Source organism: Geotrypetes seraphini, chromosome 11 (assembly GCF_902459505.1).
Source record: "Geotrypetes seraphini chromosome 11, aGeoSer1.1, whole genome shotgun sequence".
Taxonomy (NCBI): domain Eukaryota; kingdom Metazoa; phylum Chordata; class Amphibia; order Gymnophiona; family Dermophiidae; genus Geotrypetes; species Geotrypetes seraphini.
Window position 1 is genome coordinate 90262902 of NC_047094.1, and position 23517 is coordinate 90286418.

The 23517-nt window shown below is 43.8% G+C and overlaps 2 protein-coding genes across 3 annotated transcripts in view; both read right to left on the minus strand.

Annotated features, from left to right (window-relative positions):
• Positions 1-1399, minus strand: part of OGFR (opioid growth factor receptor) — a 32905-nt gene extending 31506 nt beyond the window's left edge. The window contains exon 1 of the mRNA XM_033962509.1: positions 1112-1399. Within this exon, the coding sequence (XP_033818400.1) occupies positions 1112-1225 (114 nt within the window). The 5' untranslated portion in view covers positions 1226-1399. The remainder of the gene's footprint in view (positions 1-1111) is intronic.
• Positions 1400-11002: 9603 nt separating this feature from the next.
• MRGBP (MRG domain binding protein) overlaps positions 11003-23517 on the minus strand; it is a 39700-nt gene continuing 27185 nt past the window's right edge. For both annotated transcript variants that reach the window (XM_033963720.1, XM_033963719.1), the window contains exons 4-5: positions 16414-16488; positions 11003-15687 (exon numbers count right to left, since the gene is read on the minus strand). In XM_033963720.1, coding sequence (XP_033819611.1) covers positions 15497-15687; positions 16414-16488 — 266 coding nt within the window. In that variant the 3' untranslated portion in view covers positions 11003-15496. The remainder of the gene's footprint in view (positions 15688-16413; positions 16489-23517) is intronic.

The following is a 23517-nucleotide window of genomic DNA, read 5'->3' on the forward strand; positions in this document are numbered from 1 at the left end:
TGGTAAGAGCGGATAGCGTAGCTGGTTTTAAGAAAGGTTTGGACAATTTGCTGGAGGAAAAGTTCATAGTCTGTTATTGAGAAAGACATGGGGGAAGTCACTGCTTGCTCTGGATCAGAAACATAGAATGTTGCTACTCTTTGGGTTTTGGCTAGGTACTAGTGACCTGGATTGGCCACCGTGAGAACGGGCTACTGAGCTTGATGGACCATTGATCTGATCCTGTAAGGCTATTCTTATGTTTTTATGTAAAGGAATAGTTATCGTAATTTTAAAATATTGGTTTTTAAAAGATTTTTATTAGGTTATTCCACCTATGGCAGCTTTGTTGATCAAGGAGACATTAAATTCTCTTTTCTTAGAAAGACAAACTGAAACGCCCTGGGTTTTACTGTGTTCTTCTGCCCATGCTAGCTGAGTGGGGTCTATAAGGAGCTAGATTAAGTAATACAGTTGTTATTCTCCCATCAGCTGGAGTTACTAATGGAGCCTTCCTTCAATGCTTCAGTCTGGCACTTGTGGCAAGCCTAAGTAGAAGAGGATACACAGTTAAATCATACTGGCCAGCCTAGGAGCTGATATTCATTGACACTTACCGGTAATTGAAGAGGTCCACTGAATATGCTCCGATAGCTGTGCTCCTCTCTAGTCCAGGAACAGAAATAGAAGTTACCTAGCTAGGAAAAAAGACTGTCCTAAAGATCCAGATATTCTACAGTGGGCCTCATCTGGGTACTACTGGCACTGAATAGCTGGGGCAGTGGTGGTCGCTAGAAGTTATCTGGGTGCTGATTGGATATTCTGACCAATACTCGGAAGGAAGCGGAGGAGGCATTGTTCCAGAAGGCTGCTACAGTGTGAGGAGAGGGATTGGGAATGGGGATGATATGGAAAAGAAATGGATTTGAAGGGGAATGGCTCCAGAGGGGAGCTGCAAGGTGGGAAGGGAATGAAAGGGAGGCGAAATGGCTCGAGACGAGACGGTACAGAAGTAGCTTTGATATGGAGAGGAAAATGGCTTCACCGGGGGAAGGGAGCGCGGCGTTGCAGGGTGCGAAGCTGTGACAGGCTGAAGACGGGTGATCCCCTCATTATAGAGCTAAGACATCACCTGGACAGCGGGTTCACGGCGCTGCTCGAGCTCGGATTCCACTTCCTTGTTCCCGGTCTCCTCCTCTTCTTCCCAGGTGGAGTCGTACTCCCACTCGGCTCCGTACAGGGCCATGACCCGGGCTTGCGCTACCTCAGCAGCTCTCGAGCCGCACCAGACCCGCCAAACTACCGGCGCAGAAACGAAAGCGAAAGCCAGGCGCGGGACCAAGCGCCATCAGATCCAACCCGCCCGACCTGAGTGGCTGAGCCAGGCGCTGCAGAAAGTAGAGGCATTGTGACGTTACCACCCCGTTCACGCCTACTCTGGAGAAGGGGCGGGGCTAGGAGATGCCACATGACACCGTCCCTTTGACAGAATTTAGGAAGGCTCCAGGGAGAAGAGCTTCTTCCGTGTACCGAAGGTGCTTAAGGGTTTAAACCCCCCTCTGAGATTTGGATACAAACATAAATACAGTTTCAGGTTTATTAAAAATTCGATATACCGCCTTATCAAACAAACTTCAATACAACAACCGGACGCACTGACAAACAAAGACTTACAGTTTGTGTTCTGTTGTCAACTTACTAGTAGCAACGGTCTCCCTCTACTTTCAAACACATAAGAGAGCAACTTTATTTGTATCTCTAGTCTTTGAGCAAGACTCTAATCCAATATTAAGAATGGGCTAGATTCACTAAGTAAACACTAAAAGGATGTAAAGATGAAAGAGTGAGGCAAACTGGAAACAACCTCACTACTTCGGGTTCTGTTGCAGGATGGCAAGAGGGCCTTCAACAGCCATTTTAATCAATGCAAAAATTATATGTAAATGTCCAATTCCGGCTCATCCAATTGCCTTCTTTTTAAATGTAGCTTGATTACTGCTGTGTTACTTTCTATTATTATTCAAGAATAAAGATGAAACAACTGCACAAGTTTCATTTTTACTTATCCTTTTAATGCATTGTTTCTAGCATGTCTCGATGGGACCCGTTTCGCCCAAAAGAGCTTTTTCAAGGGTTCATATAGGAGCTTTTTTTCAGCGATCCGATTTACCTCCGACCCAATTCACTAACCTCGTGGCCGATCATCATCCGATCTGCGCATGCAAATGAGGGAAATGACATGTAAAATAGGCAGGCAGTAATTCACTAACAAAAACTGGACACTAAGTGGGCTGACTGAACAAACAAGCAACTGCTGTGGACCATTTGCTCATGTCGTTTCTGACTGCATCTCCTGTTCTCTGGCCCCGACTTTCCTGCTCTCTGCCCCGATCACCACCCTGCTTCTGCCCTGACACTCCTGCTCTCTACCACGATCGCTGCCCTGCTTCTGTCCCGATTCTCCTGGCCTTCCACAGAGGTAAGGTGACTTTGATCCGTTGGGATAAGGAATCCGTGGCCTGAGACCATGGAAATGTCAGGTTCCACTGAGCTGAGATCTTGTTCTCTCTGAGAGAATGAGAGCCAGAAGGCCTTGAGCATGCGTAGATGCTCAAGATCAAAGCGAGTTTCCATTCATTCCTATGGAGAAACTCGCTTTGATATACTTGGTTTACGAGCATGCTTCTGGAACGAATTATGCTCGTAAACCAAGGTTCCACTGTAGTGGATATTAGTGTACTAAAAGTGCTAAAAATATAGATACTTGATGCTCTGGCTCCAGTCACTGAACGCACCAGCAATGCAGGTCAGTGATGGGGATGAGCCATTGGCAACGAGTGCATTTTTTGAACCCACTAGAAGTCAAGGCCAAAAAATGCAATGGTTGCACTGTAAGAAGGAAAACCAGTGAGAAAAACCCCCAAAAGAAAAAGGCCCAAAGGCCTGACCGAGGAAAGAAAAATAAGGAGGAAATTAACTTTTTTTTTTTTTTTTTAAATAGAAAAAAGAGATCAAAGAAAGATTACTAAGTAGAGTAAAAAGAAAAGAAAACAGAGCCAAAAGGCAAAAAGTATGTTGACTGGGAAGGCAACTCAATTTGGATAGAGTCCAAAAAACAACTTCTTTGTGCCACAGAAAATTAAGAACTGAGGAATCATGAGCCAACATTGGGTGGGAAGGCACTTGTGCTTGTACGTTGCAGGCAGTCTTGAAGCTTCTTAAGAAGTTAAAGTGACAGTACACTTTTAGCACTGTCCGTTCTGGGCTCCATGGATGATGTCACCCACATTTGAAAATATGCTGCCTGCTTGTACAAGGATAATGAAGATTTTCTAAATTTCGCTTGATTGGGTCTATTTTAGCTACAAGCAAAATGTCATCAGCACAGCAATGTTTTAATGCCATATTCCTTGATTATGGTTAGTAATGTGTGAGAAAAATATTAAACAAGACTGGAACCTTTTGGAATGGTGAATAAACATGTGGATAAAGGTGAGCCAGTTGATATAGTGCAGTGTTCTTCAACCTTTTTACACCTATGGACCGGCGGAAATAAAATAATTATTTAGTGGACCGGCAAACTACTAAGACTGAAATTTTTTTTAAAAAACCATCGCCACCCCGTCCCCGCGAGCTCGGTCCCACAAACCATCTGATCCCATCCGCACAAGCCTCAAATAGTTATAATTTTATATTGAACATATTTTATTAAAGTATAAAAAGAAACAATATTCTATACAATTGTCATTTTATAAATACAAATAATACAGGGCAAAGATCAACAAAACCCCTGTCTCCCCTCCCCTTCACATATATCCCCTCTACTATCAAGAAAACTGAATAAGCCAAATTATTACAGAATGCTACACAAATATCAAGTAACAGAATACCACAGTCACACATGACAGGAATGGTGTTAGGGGAGTGGAACTAGGGCAACTGCCCCCTGGTCAGAGAGAGCCCTAAGCCAGCTGGAAGCTAAAGAAGCACTGCCTGGGCTTTGCACTCCCCAATTATGTCTAGCAAGATACATATTTCAAATCTGATATATTTGAATCACAAGATAGAAATAAAATTATTTTTTTCTACCTTTTGTCGTCTCTGGTTTCTGCTTTCATTGCCTTTTCACTCTCTTCCAGCCCGTGTCTGCCCTAAGAACATAAGAATTGCCACTGCTGGGTCAGACCAGAGGTCCATCATGACCAGCAGTCCGCTCATGCGGCAGCCCTCTGGTCTAAGACCAGCACCCTAATGGAGACTAGCCCTAACAGCGCACGTTCTTGTTCAGCAGGAACTTGTCTAACTTTGTCTTGAATCCTTGGAGGGTGTTTTCCCCTATAACAGCCTCTGGAAGAGCGTTCCAGCTTTCTACCACAGAACTTCCTTACATTTGTACGGAATCTATCCCTTCAACTTTAGAGAGTGCCCTCTCGTTCTCCCTGCCTTGCAGAGGGTGAACAACCTGTCCTTAGCTACTAAGTCTATTCCCTTCAATACCTTGAATGTTTCTATCATGTCCCCTCTCAATCTCCTCTGCTCAAGGGAGAAGAGGCCCAGTTTCTCTAATCTTTCGCTGTATGGCAACTCCTCCAGCCCCTTAACCATTTTAGTCGCTCTTCTCTGGACCCTTTCGAGTAGTACCGTGTCCTTCTTCATGTACGGTGACTAGTGCTGGACGCAGTACTCCAGGTGAGGGCGTACCATGGCCCGATACAGCAGCATGATAACCTTCTCTGTCTCTTCAGTCCAGCATCTGCCCCTTCCATTCACTGTCTGTCTTTCCCTGCCATCTCTCCTCCTGCCCCCCCCCCCCCCATTTGGTCTGCAATCCATCATCTTCCTTCTGTTCCCCTCATGGTCTGGCATCTCTATCCTTCCCTCCCCCCTGTGGTTTTTAGCATATCTCTCTTCTCATTTCCTCCACTCAGATCTGATATCATTCTCTGCTCTCTCTTCCCTTTTCTTCTCTGGTCTTCCTTCTCTATTTTCTGCCTCCATCTAAATTAAATTCTTTCTTACTATTTAGTCCCGTTTCCCTCTTTTCACTGTGTCTACGCACAGCTTGTCACCTCTTTCCCTCACCCCTCCATTATCTTACTATTTTCTTCCCCCTTTATTTATCTGCTCCTTCCATCCAGTATGTGTTCTTTCCCCACTTCCATTCAGCATCTGCTCTCCCCTCTCAACTGACATCCATCTGCCTTCTGCTCTCTCTCCCTTCTTCTCTCTCTCTCTCATCTCCTCCATTTCATCATCTGCCCCTTCTCTCTCTCTCTCCCCCCCCAACTTCTATCATCTGCCCCCCCCCCTTCTCCTCACCTTTGCGGGTCACTTTATTTCCCCTGAGGGTGGCTCATGTCAGAAGGGAAGCTTTGGCTGAGCAGAACCGCTTGCAAGGAACAGTGGAACTTACTTGATTGATGTCGATGCTGGGGCCTGTTGCCGTTTGAAGGAAAAAAAAAAAAAAGGTTGAAAAAAGGGACCTGCAAAGGCATGAGGAAGGGAAACCTCCAGGACAGCTGCTCTTTGCCCTCCTTCAGCGGCCCAAGAGTCCAGACCAACAGCGGCAGCTCTGTACTTCTAACTTTGGCACAGAGCTGCCCCTAATCAATAGTTTAGCGCGGTTTCATGAGGCAGCCTCGGGGCCTTTGATAGCCGGCCCGCTTTGATGATGCGATGTGGGCCAGCCTAGCAAAGGCCCCGAGGCTGCCTTATGAAACCGCGCTAAACTATTGATTAGGGGCAGCTCTGTGCCGAAGTTAAAAGCATACAGAGCTGCCGCTGCTGGTCTGGAGGTGCGGAGACAAGGCAGGAGGCAAACGCGGTGGAAAGCAGGAGTCCTGGCACAGCGACTGCAACAGGAAGTCGCAAGTCAGCTGACGCCAGCCTTTCGTTGCGGCGGAGACCGAATCCTTTGCGGACCGGCAAGATTTTGTTTGCGGACCGGCACCGGTCCGCGGACCGGCGGTTGAAGAACTGTGATATAGTGTATCTAGATTTTCAGAAAGCTTTTGATAAAGTTCCTCATGAGATGCTCCTGAGAAAATTAAAGTGTCATGGGATAAATGGCAACGTTCAGTTGTGGATTAGGAATTGGTTATCGGATAGAAAACAGAGGGAAGGGTTAAATGGTCATTTTTCTCAATGGAGGAGAGTAAACAGTGGAATGCCGCAGGGGTCTGTACTGGAACCAGTGCTATTTAACTTATTTATAAATGATCTGGAAATTGGAACGAGTGAAGTGATTAAATTTGCAGATGACACTAAACTGTTTACTAATAATAATAACAATTTATATACCGCAGGACCGTGAAGTTCTATGCGGTTTACAATGATTAGAAATGTTACAGATTGAATGGAATAAACAAAGTACAAACTTAGTGATTGATAGTTCTAGAGATCGTTTGTTGAGGACTAAGATTGTATAGGTTGGTTTCCTAAGTATTTCAAGAACAGATGTGTTTTTAGGCATTTCCTGAATTCCCCATAGGTAGTAGGCACGAGCAATTGTTCTAGGTCTTTACCCTTTAATGCTGCTTGATGTGTGAGAAGATGTTGGTGATGACTTTTAAATTTATAACCTCTAACCGGTGGAGAAACAAAGTTCGGGTGTGAGCTTCACTTGTGTCTGCTGTTTGTGAAAGAGAAAAGGTCTGTTATATATTTAGGGGCTAAGCCATAAACTACCTTGAAGCATGCGGATTACAAAAAATTGCAGGAAAGGACCTTAGGAAATTGGAAGACTGTGCGTCCAAATGGCAGATGAAATTTAATGTGGACAAATGCAAAGTGATGCACATTGGGAAGAATAACCTAAATCACAGTTACCAGATGCTAGGGTCCACCTTGGGATTAGCGCCCAAGAAAAGGATATGGGTGTCATCGTAGACAATACAATGAAACCTTCCGCCCAATGTGTGGTGGCGGCCAAAAAAGCAAACAGGATGCTAATAATTATTTAAAAAGGGATGGTTAACAAGATTAACAATGTTATAAAGCCCCTGTATCACTCTATGGTGTGACCTCATCGGGAGTATAGCGTTCAATTCTGGTCTCCTTATCTCAAGAAAGGTATAGTGGTGCTAGAAATGGTTCAAAGAAGAGCAACCAAGATGGAAAAGGGGATGGAAATCTTATCGTATGAGGAAAGACTAAAATGGTTAGGGCTCTACAGCTTGGAAAAGAGACGGCTGAGGGGAGGTATGATTGAAGTCTACAAAATCCTGAGTGGAATAGAACGGGTGCATGTGGATCAATTTTTCGCTCCATTAAAAATTACAAAGACTAGGGGACACTCGATGAGGTTACAGGAAAATACTTTTAAAACCAATAGGAGGAATTTTTTTTTTTCACTCAGAGAATAGTTAAGCTGTGGAACCCGTTACCAGAGGATGTGATAAGAATGGATAGCGTAGTTGGTTTTAAGAAAGGTTTGGACAAGTTCCTGGAGGAAAAATCCATATAGTCTGTTATCGAGAAAGACATGGGGGAAGCCACTGCTTGCCCTATATTGGTAGCATGGAATATTGCTACATCTTGGGTTTTGGCCAGGTACTAGTGACCTGGATTGGCCACCGTGAGAACGGGCTACTGGGCTTGATGGACCATTCGTCTGACCTGGATTGGCCACTGTGAGAACGGGCTACTGGGCCATTCGTCTGACCCAGTAAGGCTATTCTTATGTTCTTAATTGGGAGAGGTAACTTGTGCCCCTACTTGGAATAACTCACAAATTGTCATTGACAATAAACCACTTGACTGACATTCATGGTATTCAAATAATAACTAATAATAATAACTTTATTTTTCTAAACCACCAACACCCAAAAAGTTCTAGGTGGTTCACAGAATAAAGAGGACTGGACATTCCAGTGATGATACAAAGCACACAGAAAAGCAGTACAATATTTCAATAGTGAAAAATACAATAAGAAACTATGGGCTCCTTTTACAAAGGTGCGCTAGCGGTTTTAGCACACGTTTAGCCGCTACCGCCTCCTTTTAAGCAGGTGGTAGTTTTTCGGCTAGAGTGCACTATAGCACGCACTAATCTTGTGCATGCACTAAAAACGCTAGCGCACTTTCGTAAAAGGAGCCCTATGACTATCTCAGCTTATTTGTTAATAAGTTGAAGTTTTTTTCTCAAATTTAGAACAACATCCATATTGAAAATTCTCAATTTTAAAATTGGTTCCTTTAAGTAGTTCTATTAAGCATTGTCAAATTTCCACTACAAATATATCTATTATCGGAATCTCATTTGAATTTTCCATTCTTTCTTACATGTTCCAATTCCTTGATGGTGGATTATTAATTACCTTTAACATTTGTTTTGTTCCAAAATTATTTATTCATCATCTATTTTATTTTAGTGTTAAACTTGGAATAATATACTAGATAATTAGAAATAATTATACAAGAGCAGAGGTTTGACATTTTTCCATTATAACAGAGTATCCCACTGAACTCCGTGCACCCAACAGATATTAAATAAAGCAAAGACAAGCATTGAAAAGTATAAACCTTCCTCTGAAACACTTTATAAATACAGCCTCAATATGCAAAATTTCACACAGTATGACTTGTAAATTGCCTTGCTATATGAAATGAAAAGTTGTGTACCAAATTAACAGCCCCCTTTTACAAAACCACGTAAGAGATTTTTAGTGCTGGCTGGCACTCTGAATGCTCTGCGCTGCTCCGATGCTCACAGGATAAGTAGATCAGATGGATTATCTTTTTCTGCCATCTTATTTCTTACTTTTTATGTTTGTTAACAGTTTAAAAAAATATCTTTTGGGATTCTCATGTAACTTCATTGGTGCCTGCAAGCATTATAATATACATGTTCCGAATACTAGCTACTTTTAGAGGAATTCTGCGCTAAAAAAAATGTCAAAATTATGCACAGAAAATTACCAAATTCTGTAAGTTTATTTGCCAAAGTTTAAACAATATTTTTGCTAATTGTTATCCATTTCCATTTTAAACATAAAAAATAAAATGCTTTTTTTTTCTACCTTTGTTGTTATTTTTCCATCATGTTGCTTCCATGTTTCTTTCTGCTTTCCTGTCTGTTCTGCTAATTCTTCTTCAAGCAGCTACTATCCATTTGTTTTTCTCCTCTCTCCTGTCTATTTCCTCACTACACCTGCCTCTGATATATTGATCATTCACTTTTAGCTCTTTACTGCCTCTTTCTTCCCCATTTCCTCTCTTTTATTTTTCATCTATCAAATTTCCATCTTCTCTTCCATTCCCCATGTTATTCCTTCCTCAGCCCTCCATTCCCTTTCAACTTCAATGTAGTCCCCCAGTCCATATTACCCTCTGTAATGGCTGACCTCATCCATTTCCTTATCACCCCTTCCTGGCCTCTCCCTCATGGTTCTACCATTCTCAGGGTTTTTCTTCCTCCACCTTATAGTCCATTATCTGCTCTCTCTTCCTTCTGTCCACACCCTTATAACCTGACACCTGCTTGTCCCTTCTCTTTTCCCTAATGCACTCTCCCGCATGGTCCAGCATTTCTCCCACTCTCTTCCCTCACTCCTATAGCCAGGCATCTCTCCATCACTCCCTTCTACTCCAGGGTCCAACATCTTCCTCCTTCTCCTCAATCTCCTGTGTATCGGTCCCTTCCTCTCATCCACCCCATGTCCAACAACTCTCTCTCCCTTGCGTCACCTTACCCATTTAGCATTCTCTCCCTCCCTTCCTTTGCCATATCCAACATTTCTGTTTCTTTTCCACTGTCCACCATCTCTCTCTCTCTCCCTGCTTTGTGCCCTGGGTCAAACCTCTCTATTCCTCTCCATGGAGATCTCTCCCTTCCTCCTCTCTTATCATGTGAAACATCTAATTTCAAGTTTTATTGTGTTTAATATACCGACCATCAACACGTATCTGGCCGGTTTACAATGCTAAAAAAAAAAAGATAAAAAATAAAATAATAATTATATATATGGGGAGGAGTGAACATTAAAAGACAATAGACAAGGACTTGAATGAATTTGAGGGTATTAGGGTGATGGAAAGGTCAATAAATACATTATTAAAATGAAAGTTAAAAGAAGGGAAGAGAGAGAAAGGATATAACATCAGGGATAGGGTCGCTTCATGAAAGCTGTTGAGATGATTTTACTGGTTTTGGGGAAGGAAGTATTTAGAGATTATGATATGCATCTCCCTCCCCTCCACCATAAGTAGGATTGCTACCTCTTACCCCTTTCCACCTCTTTGTTGCATCTGTCCCTTCCTCTCCTCCACCCCATGTCCAAAAATACTTCCTTTCCCCTCCCTTCCCATCCCTCTATGTACCATCTTTCCTCTCATCCCCTCCCCCTGTGCAGCAGCCTTCCTCCTTTCCCTCTCCATGTGCATGTTTCCTTCCCTCCCATCCCTCTAAGCAGCATTCCTTCTTTCCCTCACCCTGTGTAGTATCTTTCCTTTCTCCCCTTCACCTTCTCAGGACCCTCTCTCTTCAACACCTTGCAGCATCAGTTCCCATGCACTGCTTGCCACTAACCAGGAAGTCTCTGCACAGCAGAGAGGCTTCCGGGTTAACAGCAGGCAGCGTGTGGGAATTGCTGCTTATGTCGTCAACTGTTCAAGCGATGCCATCGAGGTAGGAGATTCTGTGAAGAAAAGGGGAATTTTGCAGGACTCTGCAATTCTGCGCAAATTCTACATTGCATAGTTGTGCAAAATTCCACCAGGAGTCACTAGCATATATGTGCACATTCACACACGTATATGGCAGCCTGCCACCTAAGCACTCTTCTGCAAATTGCCTGGTTAACTTATATAGTACAAACTTGTAAAGGGCTTACACTGGGGGGAGTAATGCACAGACAAGACATAGGCGTGACTCCCATTTATGTGCATAATTCACAGAATACTGTAAGTTATATATGCACCTGTTGCACGTTGGCACTTACCAGTTCTAGGGCAGTTGTAAGTGTTCACACCTAAATGCTAGGTGCATTAATACCTGGTTATGCTCGTATTCTATAAAGGAAAGTAAGCATCTACTTTTCTTTATATATTGTGCTGTAAAACTCCTCTTACACACTTGTGTATAATAAAAAGCACAATAGAGGCATAAAAAGAAACAGAACTTGCAAAATTTACAACATAGTATTTTCCAAGAAATGAATGTTATCTCAACAGCATGTAAAAAACAAATTAATGACATATTAATGCAGCTACATATATTACAGTGCCTATCCTCTCCCTGCCTTGGGTACTGCTACAAGTCTTTTTACATTCAGTATGAAATTACCACTTACTAACTAGGCAACTAATCTTGCCAAAAAGCTTCTAAATAGAAAGCTAGTTTGAGTTTCTTAGAGACTCAGCTGCAGTGTCGGGACTTAATGGATGTCATGGTAGTGCATAGCCTATGACCCAGACCTTTCTTTCTGCTCAGGGTGCAATATTGACATCTCCTGCAGGAGGCGTGTGTATGAAGTGAGTGAGAGATAGAGGGAGCACCTCTATGAGGATCCAGCGCTAATGGCACCTTCAATATCTGCTGGTAACACACCTTCATTACGCACATGATCTTCACAAGTGCGTTCCACTGGTATCAAATTGGACATCATACAAACTGTATGCATATTAGATAGGGCATAAATAAGGTGACCATACGTCCCGTTTTGAACGGGACCATCCCGTTATTACATTGCCTGTCCCGTTGTCCCCACTCACCACTTCGGGATGCCGAAATGTCCCATTTTCAGCGGTGAGGGCGATCTAATAATGGGACAGTCCCGTTCAAAACCATGGAAGAGCTGGAGACACAGCTTTAACTGCTGCTACTGCCACCACTCGCAATCCTGCCCCGATGTCTTCCTTTTCCTGTACTTGGATTCACCGTGCTTGGACCCACCCTTTGGAGCAGTACTCTCCTTCAGAGTTCACGTCGGAGAGAGGTTTGTGCAGGGCCGAATTTAAAGATAGGCATGTGCCTCGGGCCCAAAAATAACAGGGGGGCCCCAGGGCTGGCGTTGTTTTCTGCCCACCGCAGTACAGCAGCGGGAGTTGGAGCGGGCTGGGCGACAGACACTCAGGGATGGCAGAATCAGGTGGCAGATGCCCTGAGGAAGAGAAGAAGGAGGAGGAGGAATAACAGCAGCAGTGCTGGTCATGGACCTTCTCCCCCTGCTCAGCGGCAGCATGTCACGGGGCGGCTGAGTTCTGGTTTGTGGCCAGAATATGGAGCCGCTGCTGGCGGCGCTGAGGGAGGTGTGCTGGGGCGTGACCTCCTTCCCCCCTGGACGTGCTCGTTAGCAGCTACCGTCTGCCCCAGGTTGTGCTGTTAAGACAGTGGTGAGTCGGTCCGGGGGCAGTTTGGGGGGGGGACTCCAATGCAGAGTTGGCACTTAGCGTGTGTAGGGATGGAGGGGGTGAAAGAAGTTCCACTAGGGAAATATCAAGGTGTTTGGGGAGGGGGTTGACAAGGGCGGGCTTGTTCTCTCTCTCTCTCTCTTTCTCCTGCCAACTCCAGGAGGTGTTGAGGATGCACTTTTTAGACGTTACTGGAGTTTGCAGAAGAGGATGTCTGGGCTCCTTGGCTCCCATTTATTTAGAGAACTAAAAATATATGTTTGCAGCGCAGAAAAGCCAGATTACAGTATCAAGTTTGTTTTCATCAGGATCCCAGAGATGCAAGGTAACCTGATTTATTAGTGTCACAGAGTTGGTGAAAAAAAAAAGTCTAGTACTTCTTCCTAAATAATCTATTGCTCTGACATCTAGATCCCCCTCCACTTCCCTTTATGAATTGTACAGATGATTTGGATGGTTGTTCTTAAAGTTAATGATTAGGTTTGGTAACTGATCAGGTAATAGTTTGAGGGACAAAGTGCTATTGTCTAAAGCCGAGTTAAAATGTTTTTAAATTTCTGGGCAATTATCAGTTGTTCAGTTCCTTGTTTTTAAAGATTATGTACAAATTCTGTACAACCTAGTCAGCAAATTAATCATTCCCCTTAACTGTACCATGGCATCCGGTCTGTCTGTCTGTTTAAATTATAAGCTCTTTCCAGCAGGGTTGTCTTCTTTGTGACCCTGTACAGCGCTGTGTACATCTGATAGCACTATAGAAATAATAGTAGTAGGGGGGTGCAAACAGGGCAGGGGGCCCCAGCCTGCCTGGTGAGGTCAGCTTCCTTTCCACGCCCTCGCTGCCCTCTTGCCAGAAAGCAAATGAACCCAGGCCTCAGGGCTCCAAGGCTGCGTGTGCCGGTTTCCCTTCTCCTCCCTCCCCCTCATGATGTAACTTCCTGTTTTGTCGAAGAAGGGAAGCTGGTGCATGCAGTGTTAGGGTGAACTGAACCCAAGCCGGGGGGGGGGGGGGGGGGTTGAGGAGGAAGGACCCATGCTGGAAGGAAGTGGGGAGGAGAATGGAAAGAGGGCACATGCGAGATTGGAGGAAGAGGATAGTTAAATACTGGATGGGGTGAGGGAAAGAGGTGGCAACCTAAAGGTAGACACAATGAAAGGGAAATTGAGGGCTGAATAGTAAGAAATAATTTAGACAGAGGCAGAAAATAAATTGAGAAGGAAGACCAGGGAAGAACAGGAGGAAGGCAGCGGAGAGAGTAAGATACCAGAGCAGGGGGGGGGAGGAGACAGATACCAGACCTGGGAGGAGGAAGGAAACATATGCCAGATCTGAAGGGAGGAAAGGAGGAGAGAGAGAGATGCTAAAATATGCTGGGAGGGAGGGAGAGCTGGAAGGGAAGACAGACGCCACACCATGGGGGAAGCGGAGAGAAGCAGATGGATGCCACACCAATGGGGGGGTAGGGAGTGGGGTGGGGCAGGGGGGCCCCAGTGGACTTGTGTGCCCAGGGGCCCTCAACAAATTAATCCTGCCCTGGGCTTGTGGGTCAGCCACATGCAGCGTTTCAAAGCTGCTTGGGCTGGGCTGTCCAGAAGTGCTGGGCCATCATCCGCCATCCAGAAGTGCTGGAGAAAGGAGCAGTTCAAAGAGTTGGAAAGACTAAGAGGAGCAGTTCCACAAGTAAGAAGAAAGGAGATGCAAGGTGGGGGATTGGACATAGTGATGTGGGGGGAGTGCTGTTGGGGACAAATGCTGCAAGCAGGGAGGGGGAGATGGCTGAGATGAGTTTTTATATGGTGGTGGAGAGGGAACAAAGGGGATGTAGGGGGGGGATATTGGACATAGTGATGCAGAGAGTGCTGTTGGGGGACAAAGAAGCAGTTCAACAAGGGGGACAAATGCTGGAAGGCAGTGAAGGGGAGGGGGCAGTTTTGAGAATTTATATCTGCTGTCTATATTTTGCACTAAATTTGTCTATTTTTCTATAGTTGTTACTGAGGTGATATTGCATATTTTAAAGTCATCTGCCTTGCCCTCTTTGAAAAATAAAACAAATATAAATGATAATTAACATTTTCTCTGCATAGTGTTTTGTGCTTTTTAAAATTTTATGGTTATCATTATGAATTAATAAGATATTGTGTGTACATGAAGAATGAATGGAATTAGGGAGGGGCTAGTGTGGGGCTAGGAAAGGATTGGGGGCAGGACTGAAAATTAGTAGATGTCCCCTTTTGAGGAAAAAAAATAAATGGTCACGTTAGGCATGAAGGGAGCCGAGACACACATTTTGTTTAAACACTAAAATATCTCTCAGTTTATACAAAATCATTAACACCTTCAATTCTGGGTTTATTACACAGGTCTCCTGCAAAGAGTTGCTGCCAAACTTGTGGCATGAACAGAATAAGCCATTTTCTCAATGTAGAGAGAGAGATGAAAGAGGCCCCTGGAAGGTCTTTCAGGGCAACTAGAACCTCTTGACGTGTGATCCTCATAACGCATGACCAAATTCTCTCCTCTTAATAAAACAGCACATATATGTGTGTGTAAGGGGGGGGGGTGTTGGGTAGAGGCTTGTATATCCAGTGACCTGATGTTAGAACCACAGTGTTCGGATCTACACCCTTCTAATGATGCACCACTGGCTTACTGGAGGAGCCCATGTACATCTCCTGTTTTCCCTACATCCCATGAGCACTGCCTACACTTAATGTACAGGAATTAGCACTCAGTTGTTTCTGAAGACAGACCACCCTGTGGCTAAACTCATTGTCAGTATTAGCGGTAAGAATTCAAAAACTCCCTTTTTGGTTTTACATCTCTGTTTAACCAGATTTAGTGAAACGGTAGTCTTTGTTCATGTCAGTAGCCCCTTACTACATCCCTGCTAACCTTTCATCCCTACCACTTGTGATCCTTTCTTCTCCAGCTCACTGTTGGTGCTTGCAATCCTTTCTCATCGTTTGGATCTTTACAGTCCTCTTTCATTACTCTGTTGTCACTTGAAAGCTTTTTTCATTCCCCTATCCTGTTATCCACTGCAGTCCCTTCTCTGAAGACCCCTCTCTTCCCCCAGCACCTTGTTTCCCCCTTTCTGGCCTGCTAGCCCCCTGTTGTCTTTTGCAGTCCTTTGGTTATGAGCTGCTTTCTGTCCCTGCTCTCTTATGTGCGACGACGTTTGGCTGCACTGGGACTGGATGGGTTGCTGTTGGTGTTCAGAACTTTCTCTGTCACGCGGCTCCGTTTCCGTTTGTCTGCACTGTCCTTGCACCCAGATTCAGATGAGCTTCGTTCTTTCTCCTTGTTGTTTGTTTTTTCTGTCACTTTTCCAGAGTTCCCCGATGACAGGAAAACTGAAATGTTATCAAAACAATAAGATTTCATTGCTCCAGGTTTGACCTCACACCCAAAAAGAAACAAATTTATACACTGAAACTGTAATTTGTTATAACTACTTTTTATCATAAAACTGCATAGTTTCCAGCTTAGATCTATCCATTCACTTCCCCAAGAATGCATATGGTGACTATGATAAGACCTGGATATTCCCCTATGATAAGACCAGGGGAGGCTGGATGTGCAGCTATGGAACACCAAATCCCAATACAGTACTGGGGTTAACCTGCTTGCAATGTTTCACACTTGCAAATAAGGAAGGGGCCTTCCACTACCTGCCCTCACTCCTGCCCTGTTATGTCATTTTCAAAATAGCATTGGCCAACCTGAAACTGGAGCCATTTCACTGTGTGGGCTGTACATTTGGTGCAATTTAAAAACAAAACAAAACAGGACTGGGGTAGGGCAACTGAGGCTAACTCCTGCCACATTTCAACTTGTTGATGGAGAAAGGATGCATCAGAGGTATCCCTTCATTTTTGCTAGCTGTTGAGGAAGGAAATGTGGGGGGAGAGTATTGCTTTGGGGTCACAGCAGTGTTGAAAATGAGTTTTTAATTTCCTGCTCTGATTGATGTCACACAAAGAGGTGTTGCTATGGGCTGGATCCAGCCTGCAAGCTAGATGTTTCCCACCCCTAATTTAGAAAATGAAGTGTGATGAATCACACAAGATTTTCTCTACCTTCTTCAGAGGCTGAGTGTGCATCTATCTCTTCTTTTGCTTCTTCTTGTGCTTCCTCTTCAGACACAACTTTTCCTGGGAAAATAGGATGCACAAAGAGTCAGAAGAGAAGCTAAATCTTCTACGCTGCAGAGGTAACCCTAGGGCAGAAGTATTCATTCCAAGTCCTCAAGGGCCACCAAAGGATATCTCTAATTAATATGAAATCTAAAAGCCACACAAGTTCATCCTTAAAGTGATGGGCATTAACAAACATGTTGCATGTTTGTTAATGCCCAGTGGACAAGATAATCTAAGGCAGGACTGGAACCGCCAGTCACACTTGAAAGATATGTACATCTGACCACATTGTTTAAGCTGGGATGATTCCTTGTTGTGATTTGGTTAGGCAGTTAAGGGACATTGATGTGGCTATGATGGTCCCATAGTAATCCTTGCCTATCCTGTGGCATTAAGGTTATGGGTCTGAGCACATCATATTATTTATAACATAATTTTTTGACCACTTTAAGGGTGGACTTGTGTGGTTTTTAGATTTCATATGTAATAGAGCACAAGTAATAATGATTAATAATGAATATGAATGAAAGAAATTTGCAAACAACAAAGGGGCTAAGGGAAGATTAGGTACTTACCTAAATAATCTTCTTTTTGGAAGAAGGACATATGAGTTCTGACAATAGGTGATATTCCTGTACTCGCAAGTTGATTGCAGAAGGATGAAATTAACATTCTTCAGCTCCACCTCCTTCACCAGTGCTGTACTACCCCCCTTCAGTTTGTACCAAAGCAATCGCACAGCACTAAAACAGAGAAATAAGGAGAGAGAACATCTCCCCAATAAAACATTTCTGTTCTGCCCTGTAAGATATAATTAACCAGGTTTATTCCTGGCGGAATTCTGCGCAAAAAAAGTCAAAATTCTGTGAGTTTGTTTGTTAAAATTTAAACAATATTTTTGCTAATTATCCATATTCCATTTAAAATAAAATGTTTTCCTTCTACCTTTGTTTTATTTTTCCATCATGTTGATTCCAGTTTCTTTTTTCTGCATTCCTGTCATCTGCTAATTCTCCTTCATGTGGCTGCTATCCATTTGTCTTTTCTACTCTCTTCTGTCTATTCCCTTACTACACTTGCCACAGACATATTAATCATTCTTTTTTTTAGCTAATTTCTGCCTGTTTCTTACCCTTCTCCTTTTTCACTTTTCAGTTACCTATCAAATTTCCATCTTCTATTCCATTCCCCATCTTATTCCTTCCTCAGCCCTCCATTTCCTTTTATCTTCAATCTACCTCCATTACCATACTTCTACCCTCTATTATCTATCCTCTCATCTGTTTCCTTGCCACCCTCTCCTTCCCCCTCAGGGTTCTACTATTCTCAGCGTCTTCCTTCCTCCACCCTTATAGTTTCAAGTTTGATTTTTGATATACCGTCTATCAGAAATTTCTAAGTGGTTTACAGTTTAGTTTAAAAAAATAAATAAAAAAAACAGTATCAGTTACAGATACGAAACAGAAGAGCTAAAGGAAAGAAATAGAATGTAATAAAAGAAAAATAGAGGAAGAAAGAAAACACAAAAGGGAGGGGAGAGTATAGATTATTCCTCTCGAGTTATTTTCTCATACATTAGCATAACATAATATAATTCTTATAGCCCAACATCTGCTCTCTCTTCCTTCTCTCCCCACCCTCGTAGCCTAACATCTCTCTATTTCTTCCCTGCTGAACTCTCCCCCATGGTTCAGCATTTCTCCCACTATCCTCTCACTCCCATTTCCAGGCATCTCTCCATCACTCCATTCTGCTTCTGGATCCAACATCTCCCTCCTTCTCCCCTCCACCTCCTGGGTATCTTTCCCTCCCTCTCATTCACCCCCATGTCCAACACCTCTCTCTTGCTCCCTTCCTTGTGTCCGGTGTCAAATCTCTCTATTACCCTCCATGCACCATCTCTCCTTTTCTCCCCTCCATTATGTGCAATTTCCTCCTCTTCCCTCACCATGCATGTCCCCCTCCCCCTGTGCCAGCAACTTTCCTTCCTCTTACCCCTTCCTTCCACCTGTGCCAGCAACTTTCCTTCATCTTACCCCTTCCCTCCATCTGTGCCAGCAACTTTCCTTCCTCTCCTCCCCTGTACTCTAAGGCTTGCTTCTTCGGGTCACGGTATTGGCAGTGACTCTCACATGCTGCCTGCCACAAACTCGGAAGCCTCCCCTCTGCTGGGAGAGACTTCTGGGTTAGCAGAAGGCAGTGTGTGGGAATTACTGCCAATACTGCGACCCAAAGATGCTGACATGGTCAAGATTCTGTGTGGGAAAAGGGGATTTTGCATGACTGTGCAATCTGCGCAGTTGCGCAGAATTCCGTCAGGAGTAAAGATTAAACACCATAAATAACATAGGTGGAATGAACAGCAAACACCTGTCAAAATGCAACCAGCATGAACTTATGGAGCTCCTCATCACTTTCCTCTTTTCTTTTTTTCCTCTTTTCCTTTTAGCATATATCTGACTTACAGGAGAAAATCTCTAGCTCTGAACACATGTGTTTTTCCGAACAATAGGCAAGCGAACTCCAGACTGACAGGATAGGGTGTCAGGACTCATGTCCTCCTTCCAGAAAGAAGATTATCAAGGTAAGTTCCTAATATTACCTTCTGGTGCAAAGGACATACGAGTCCTGGTGATAGGTGATGTACAAAAGCAGTCTCCTGAATCTAGGGCGGGACAGATGAGCCAACCCTTGACACTGAGGACATAAACGCAGAATCCTCTCTCGCTGCCACATCAACCCTATGAACTTTGTAAATATATGGAGAGTGGACCATGTAGCTCCTCTATAAATCTCTTTAGAAGGAATTGCCCTTGTCTCTGCCCATGAAGATGCCACACTTCTAGCAGAGTATGCTCTCAAGGCAAATGGTGGCTGCTTTCCACAGCCAATGTACATTGATAAAATAGCCATACTAATCCATCTGGATATGGTCGCTTTAGATGCAGGCTTGCCTAGTCTCGCTGCATTGGTTAAGACAAAAAGATCTGAAAAACTAAAGTCATTTGTTACTTCCAAATAGCGAAGAAGACTTCTCCAAACATCCTGCAAGTTCAACACTTTGTCCTTTCTCTTGGAACCCGTGGTCTGAAAGGTGGGTAATCTGACTTCTTGATTGACATGGAAAGATGATACCACTTGTGGCAAAAATGAAGGGACCGTATGGAGAGAAACTCCCACTTCTGTAAATCTGAGAAATGGTTTCCTCATGAAAGTGCCTGTAGCTCCGAGACTCTCCTCGCTGAAGCTATGGCTCCCAGAAAAACTGTTTTCACTATTAGATTCAGCAGGGAAGCCTCCTGCAAAGGCTTAAAAGTGCTTTGCTGAGGCCACTCAGGACAATGTTAAGTTCCATGTGGGAAATGGCTGTCCTACCTGAGATCTCAGCCCGTGTGCCCCCTTCAAAATTTGAAGATACCTGGATGCGAGGCCGAGGAACCTTTTTCCACCCAGGCTCTGAAACACGAGAGACTTGCAAATTGCAATTTGAGGAATCCTACTGCCAGCCCCTTTTCTAGCCCAGCCTACAAAAAAAGCCAAAACCACAGATACCAGAGCTCTCCAAGAATCCACCTGATCATTTGTGCACCACTGTTGAAACAACCTCCAGGCCTTAGCATAAGCTGTGATTGTGGCTGTTTTCTTTTCTCTTAAAGGGGTAGCAATAACCACCTCCGAATAGCCTTACCGCACAAGGGCTGCATGCTCAAGAGCCATGCCATAAGATCAAAGTGTTCAGGAATCTCTAGAGGAACTGGACCCTGAGACAAGAGATCCGTGTGCACTGGTAGCCTGAGACCTTTGTCTCTTTGCAGGCAAACCAAGTCCCTGTACCATGGCCGATGCGGCCAATCTGGGGCCACTAGGATCACCTATCCAGGATGGTTCGCTATCCGAAAGATGACTCAGTCTATCATGTGCCACAGGGGAAACACATACAGCAGACCTTGCATTGGCCAATGTTGTACCAGAGCATCTAAACCATTGCTTCCTGGTTTAGCACTTTTGCTGGAAAAAACCAACAAAAAAATAGACCACTTTCTTTTTGTCCACTGATGCCATGAGGTTGAACATCGGGGGCTCCCAGCATCACACTATGCAACTGAATGCTCTCTGGGACAGTGACCACTCCCCCGGGTCTAAGGTCTTCCTGCTGAGTTTATTTTTATAGTCGGCTTGCACATTATCTACCCCTGTTACATGCGTTGCCAATATTGCCTACAGATAGATCTTTGCCCAAATGAACAGCAGCTTGGCCTCCAAGCTCAGTGGAGCACTTCTGGTGCCTCCTTGACAATTGATTTAAGCCACCACCGTGGCAATGTCTGAGAACATTCTGATCACTTTGCCTTCCAGGTGCTTCTCCAGAGTTTTCAAGGTAAGCTGAATGGCTCGTAGCTTCAGATGGCTTATGGACCTCTTCTGTGAGAGAGTCCATCAACCTTGGACTACATGCTCGTGACAATGCCCTCCTCAGCAATAGAGGCTGGCAGCAGTCATTAAAATCACCCAAGAGGGGATGTGGAGTGGCAGCCACCAACGTAAGTTCTGACGAGCCTCTACCATCCATTCCAGTAGATTCTGCAGCAAATCTCTCTTTGGGGACAACAGAGCATGCTGGAGGGGCTGCATATGAGCCCTCACTCAAGGAACCACTTCTTTGGAGATAGTACTACACCATAGATGCTGGCATAGTCAAGCATTCTGAGATCTGTTTCACCAGCTCCATTTACATGGCTTGGGAAGAAAGACCTATCCTGCTCCTGTGTTGAAGCATTTTCCTAAGTACTCCAATTGTTGAACCTGCTCTAAGCGACTCTTGCAGAACTTGATGATCCAACCCAGGTCCTGCAACAGTTGGATCATGAGTCACCACACTCTCTCCTTCCAATTTGGAAGGGGCCCTGATCAGCCAATCGTCCAAGTAGGGATACACTTGAATTCTCTTCTTTTGGAGATGGGCTGCCGCCAGCACCATTACCCTGGTGAAAGCATGTGGTGCCAGAGTAGGCCCTAAAGGGCAAAGAACGAGAAGTGTCTCCCCAGCAAATGGAATCTTAAGAATCTCTTGTGAGCTGGAAAATCAGAATATGGAGGTAGGCTTCCATCAAATCCAAGGATGCCAGAAACTCCTCTGAAGCAATTGCTGCAATGAATGACCGAACTCCATTCAAAGGTGCGTCACCTTCAAGGCCACATTGACCGACTTCAAGCCCAGGATCAGTCTCCATTCTTCTGAGTCTTTTTTTGGGCACTATGAACTATACAGAGTATCTGCCCAAGCCTGATTCTGTGGGCAGAATGGGTTCTATGGCTCAAATAGCCAGCAGCCTGTCCACCGTTGCTTGCACTCTAGCCATTTTTTTCTGGTAGTTCGGTCGATGAATCCACAAAACAATCTGCCCAAGGGGTAGCTGAACTCAAGATAGTATCCATCTCAGTTAATGTCCAGTATCCAGCAGTCCGAGCTGATATGAACTCATACCTCCAAGAATGCTCTTAGTCTTCCTCCTATCTGTGGAAGTGCAGCTACAATCCTAGCACCATTGGGACTACTTGGAAGCAGTGGTAGAACGTTGTCTAGAGCAATAGGCACATCCAGAGTTACTGTACCTTTGTCTGGATCCCTGCACTGCTCTCTGGGCAGAGTCCTCCAAAGTACCAATGAAAGTGCTTGGCGCCATGAAAATTATTCCGTGAGACCCTCTGAGATCTAGTGTCTGGAAAAGACTTAGGATGATGATCAGCCACACTGGCCATAAGATCATCCAAACCCTTTCCAAAAAGCCTTTGCCCCTTAAAGGGGAGTCTGCTTAAGGTGGTTTTAGAGGCCAAATCTCCTGCCCATTGTCTGATCCAGAGCATTCTGCGGGAGAAGATGGAATATGCTGAGACTTTGCTCAGGACTCTAACAATGTTATACAGACCATCCACCACATAGTCAATCCCTTCTATGACTAGTTGCGGGCACACCTCGTCGTCCGTGCCTGCATATAACGGACTCTAGTGTGACAGGCACGTGCTACAACTCACTTTCAGAATAAAAAAAACTGGAGGAGACACTACAGCACTGGTGAAAGAGAATGAGCTGAAGAATGTTAATTTCATCCTTGTGCAATCAACTCATGAGTACAGGAATATCACCTATTGTCAGGACTCATGTCCTTTGCACCAGAATAATAAATTATAAATCTACTATTTCTTTGAACAGATTCAATGCAGCTTACATTCAAGAAGACCTGGACAATTCCAGGGAAGTAATAATAATAATAACAACAGTTTATAAGTACACCATCACTTCCAAAAACAAATAAAGGATTAATGTGTTCATAACTATATTTTTGATTTCTAATGAACCCTCTACTAAGCAGAAAACTTATGAAATAGAAATGTTTTTAGTGTCTTTCTGAAGAACACATACTCAAAGATTAGATGAACAGCAACAGGAAGTGAGTTCTAAATCCTAGGTCCTTGATATGATATAGATGCTGAAAAAAAAGTCTTAGATTTAATTTTGACTGCCCTAGGAAAACTTAATATCATTTGATTTCTAAGCCTATATTTATTTATTGCCTCTCTGATACCTGTATCATATATACTCTGGGGCCATATCATAAAGAATTCTAAAAACCATCACACAAATTTTAAACTATACCCGAGACTCAACTGGCAGCCAAGGTAGTCTTATCAAAAGTGAACTAATATCATATTTACTAGGAAAGTATATCAGTCTAGCGGTCGTATTTTGTATTATCTATAATTTCTTTAAGATGAACATCCAGAGTAGATTACATTGCAGTAATCAATCTGCAAAAGCAAAAGTGATTGAACTATAATCTTATAGGTAATTGAATTAAAATATTTTCTGATTACTATGTTTTTGTTAGTAATATAAATGAAGATTTCACAACTTTATTTACTTGTACAATAATGAACATATTGTAATCTACTTGGACACCCAATATTCTTGCAGTAGGCATTTAAATCTCTCTCTTACATATTCATTAGAGACTGGGAATGAATACGAAGGCCCTTGTGCAACAC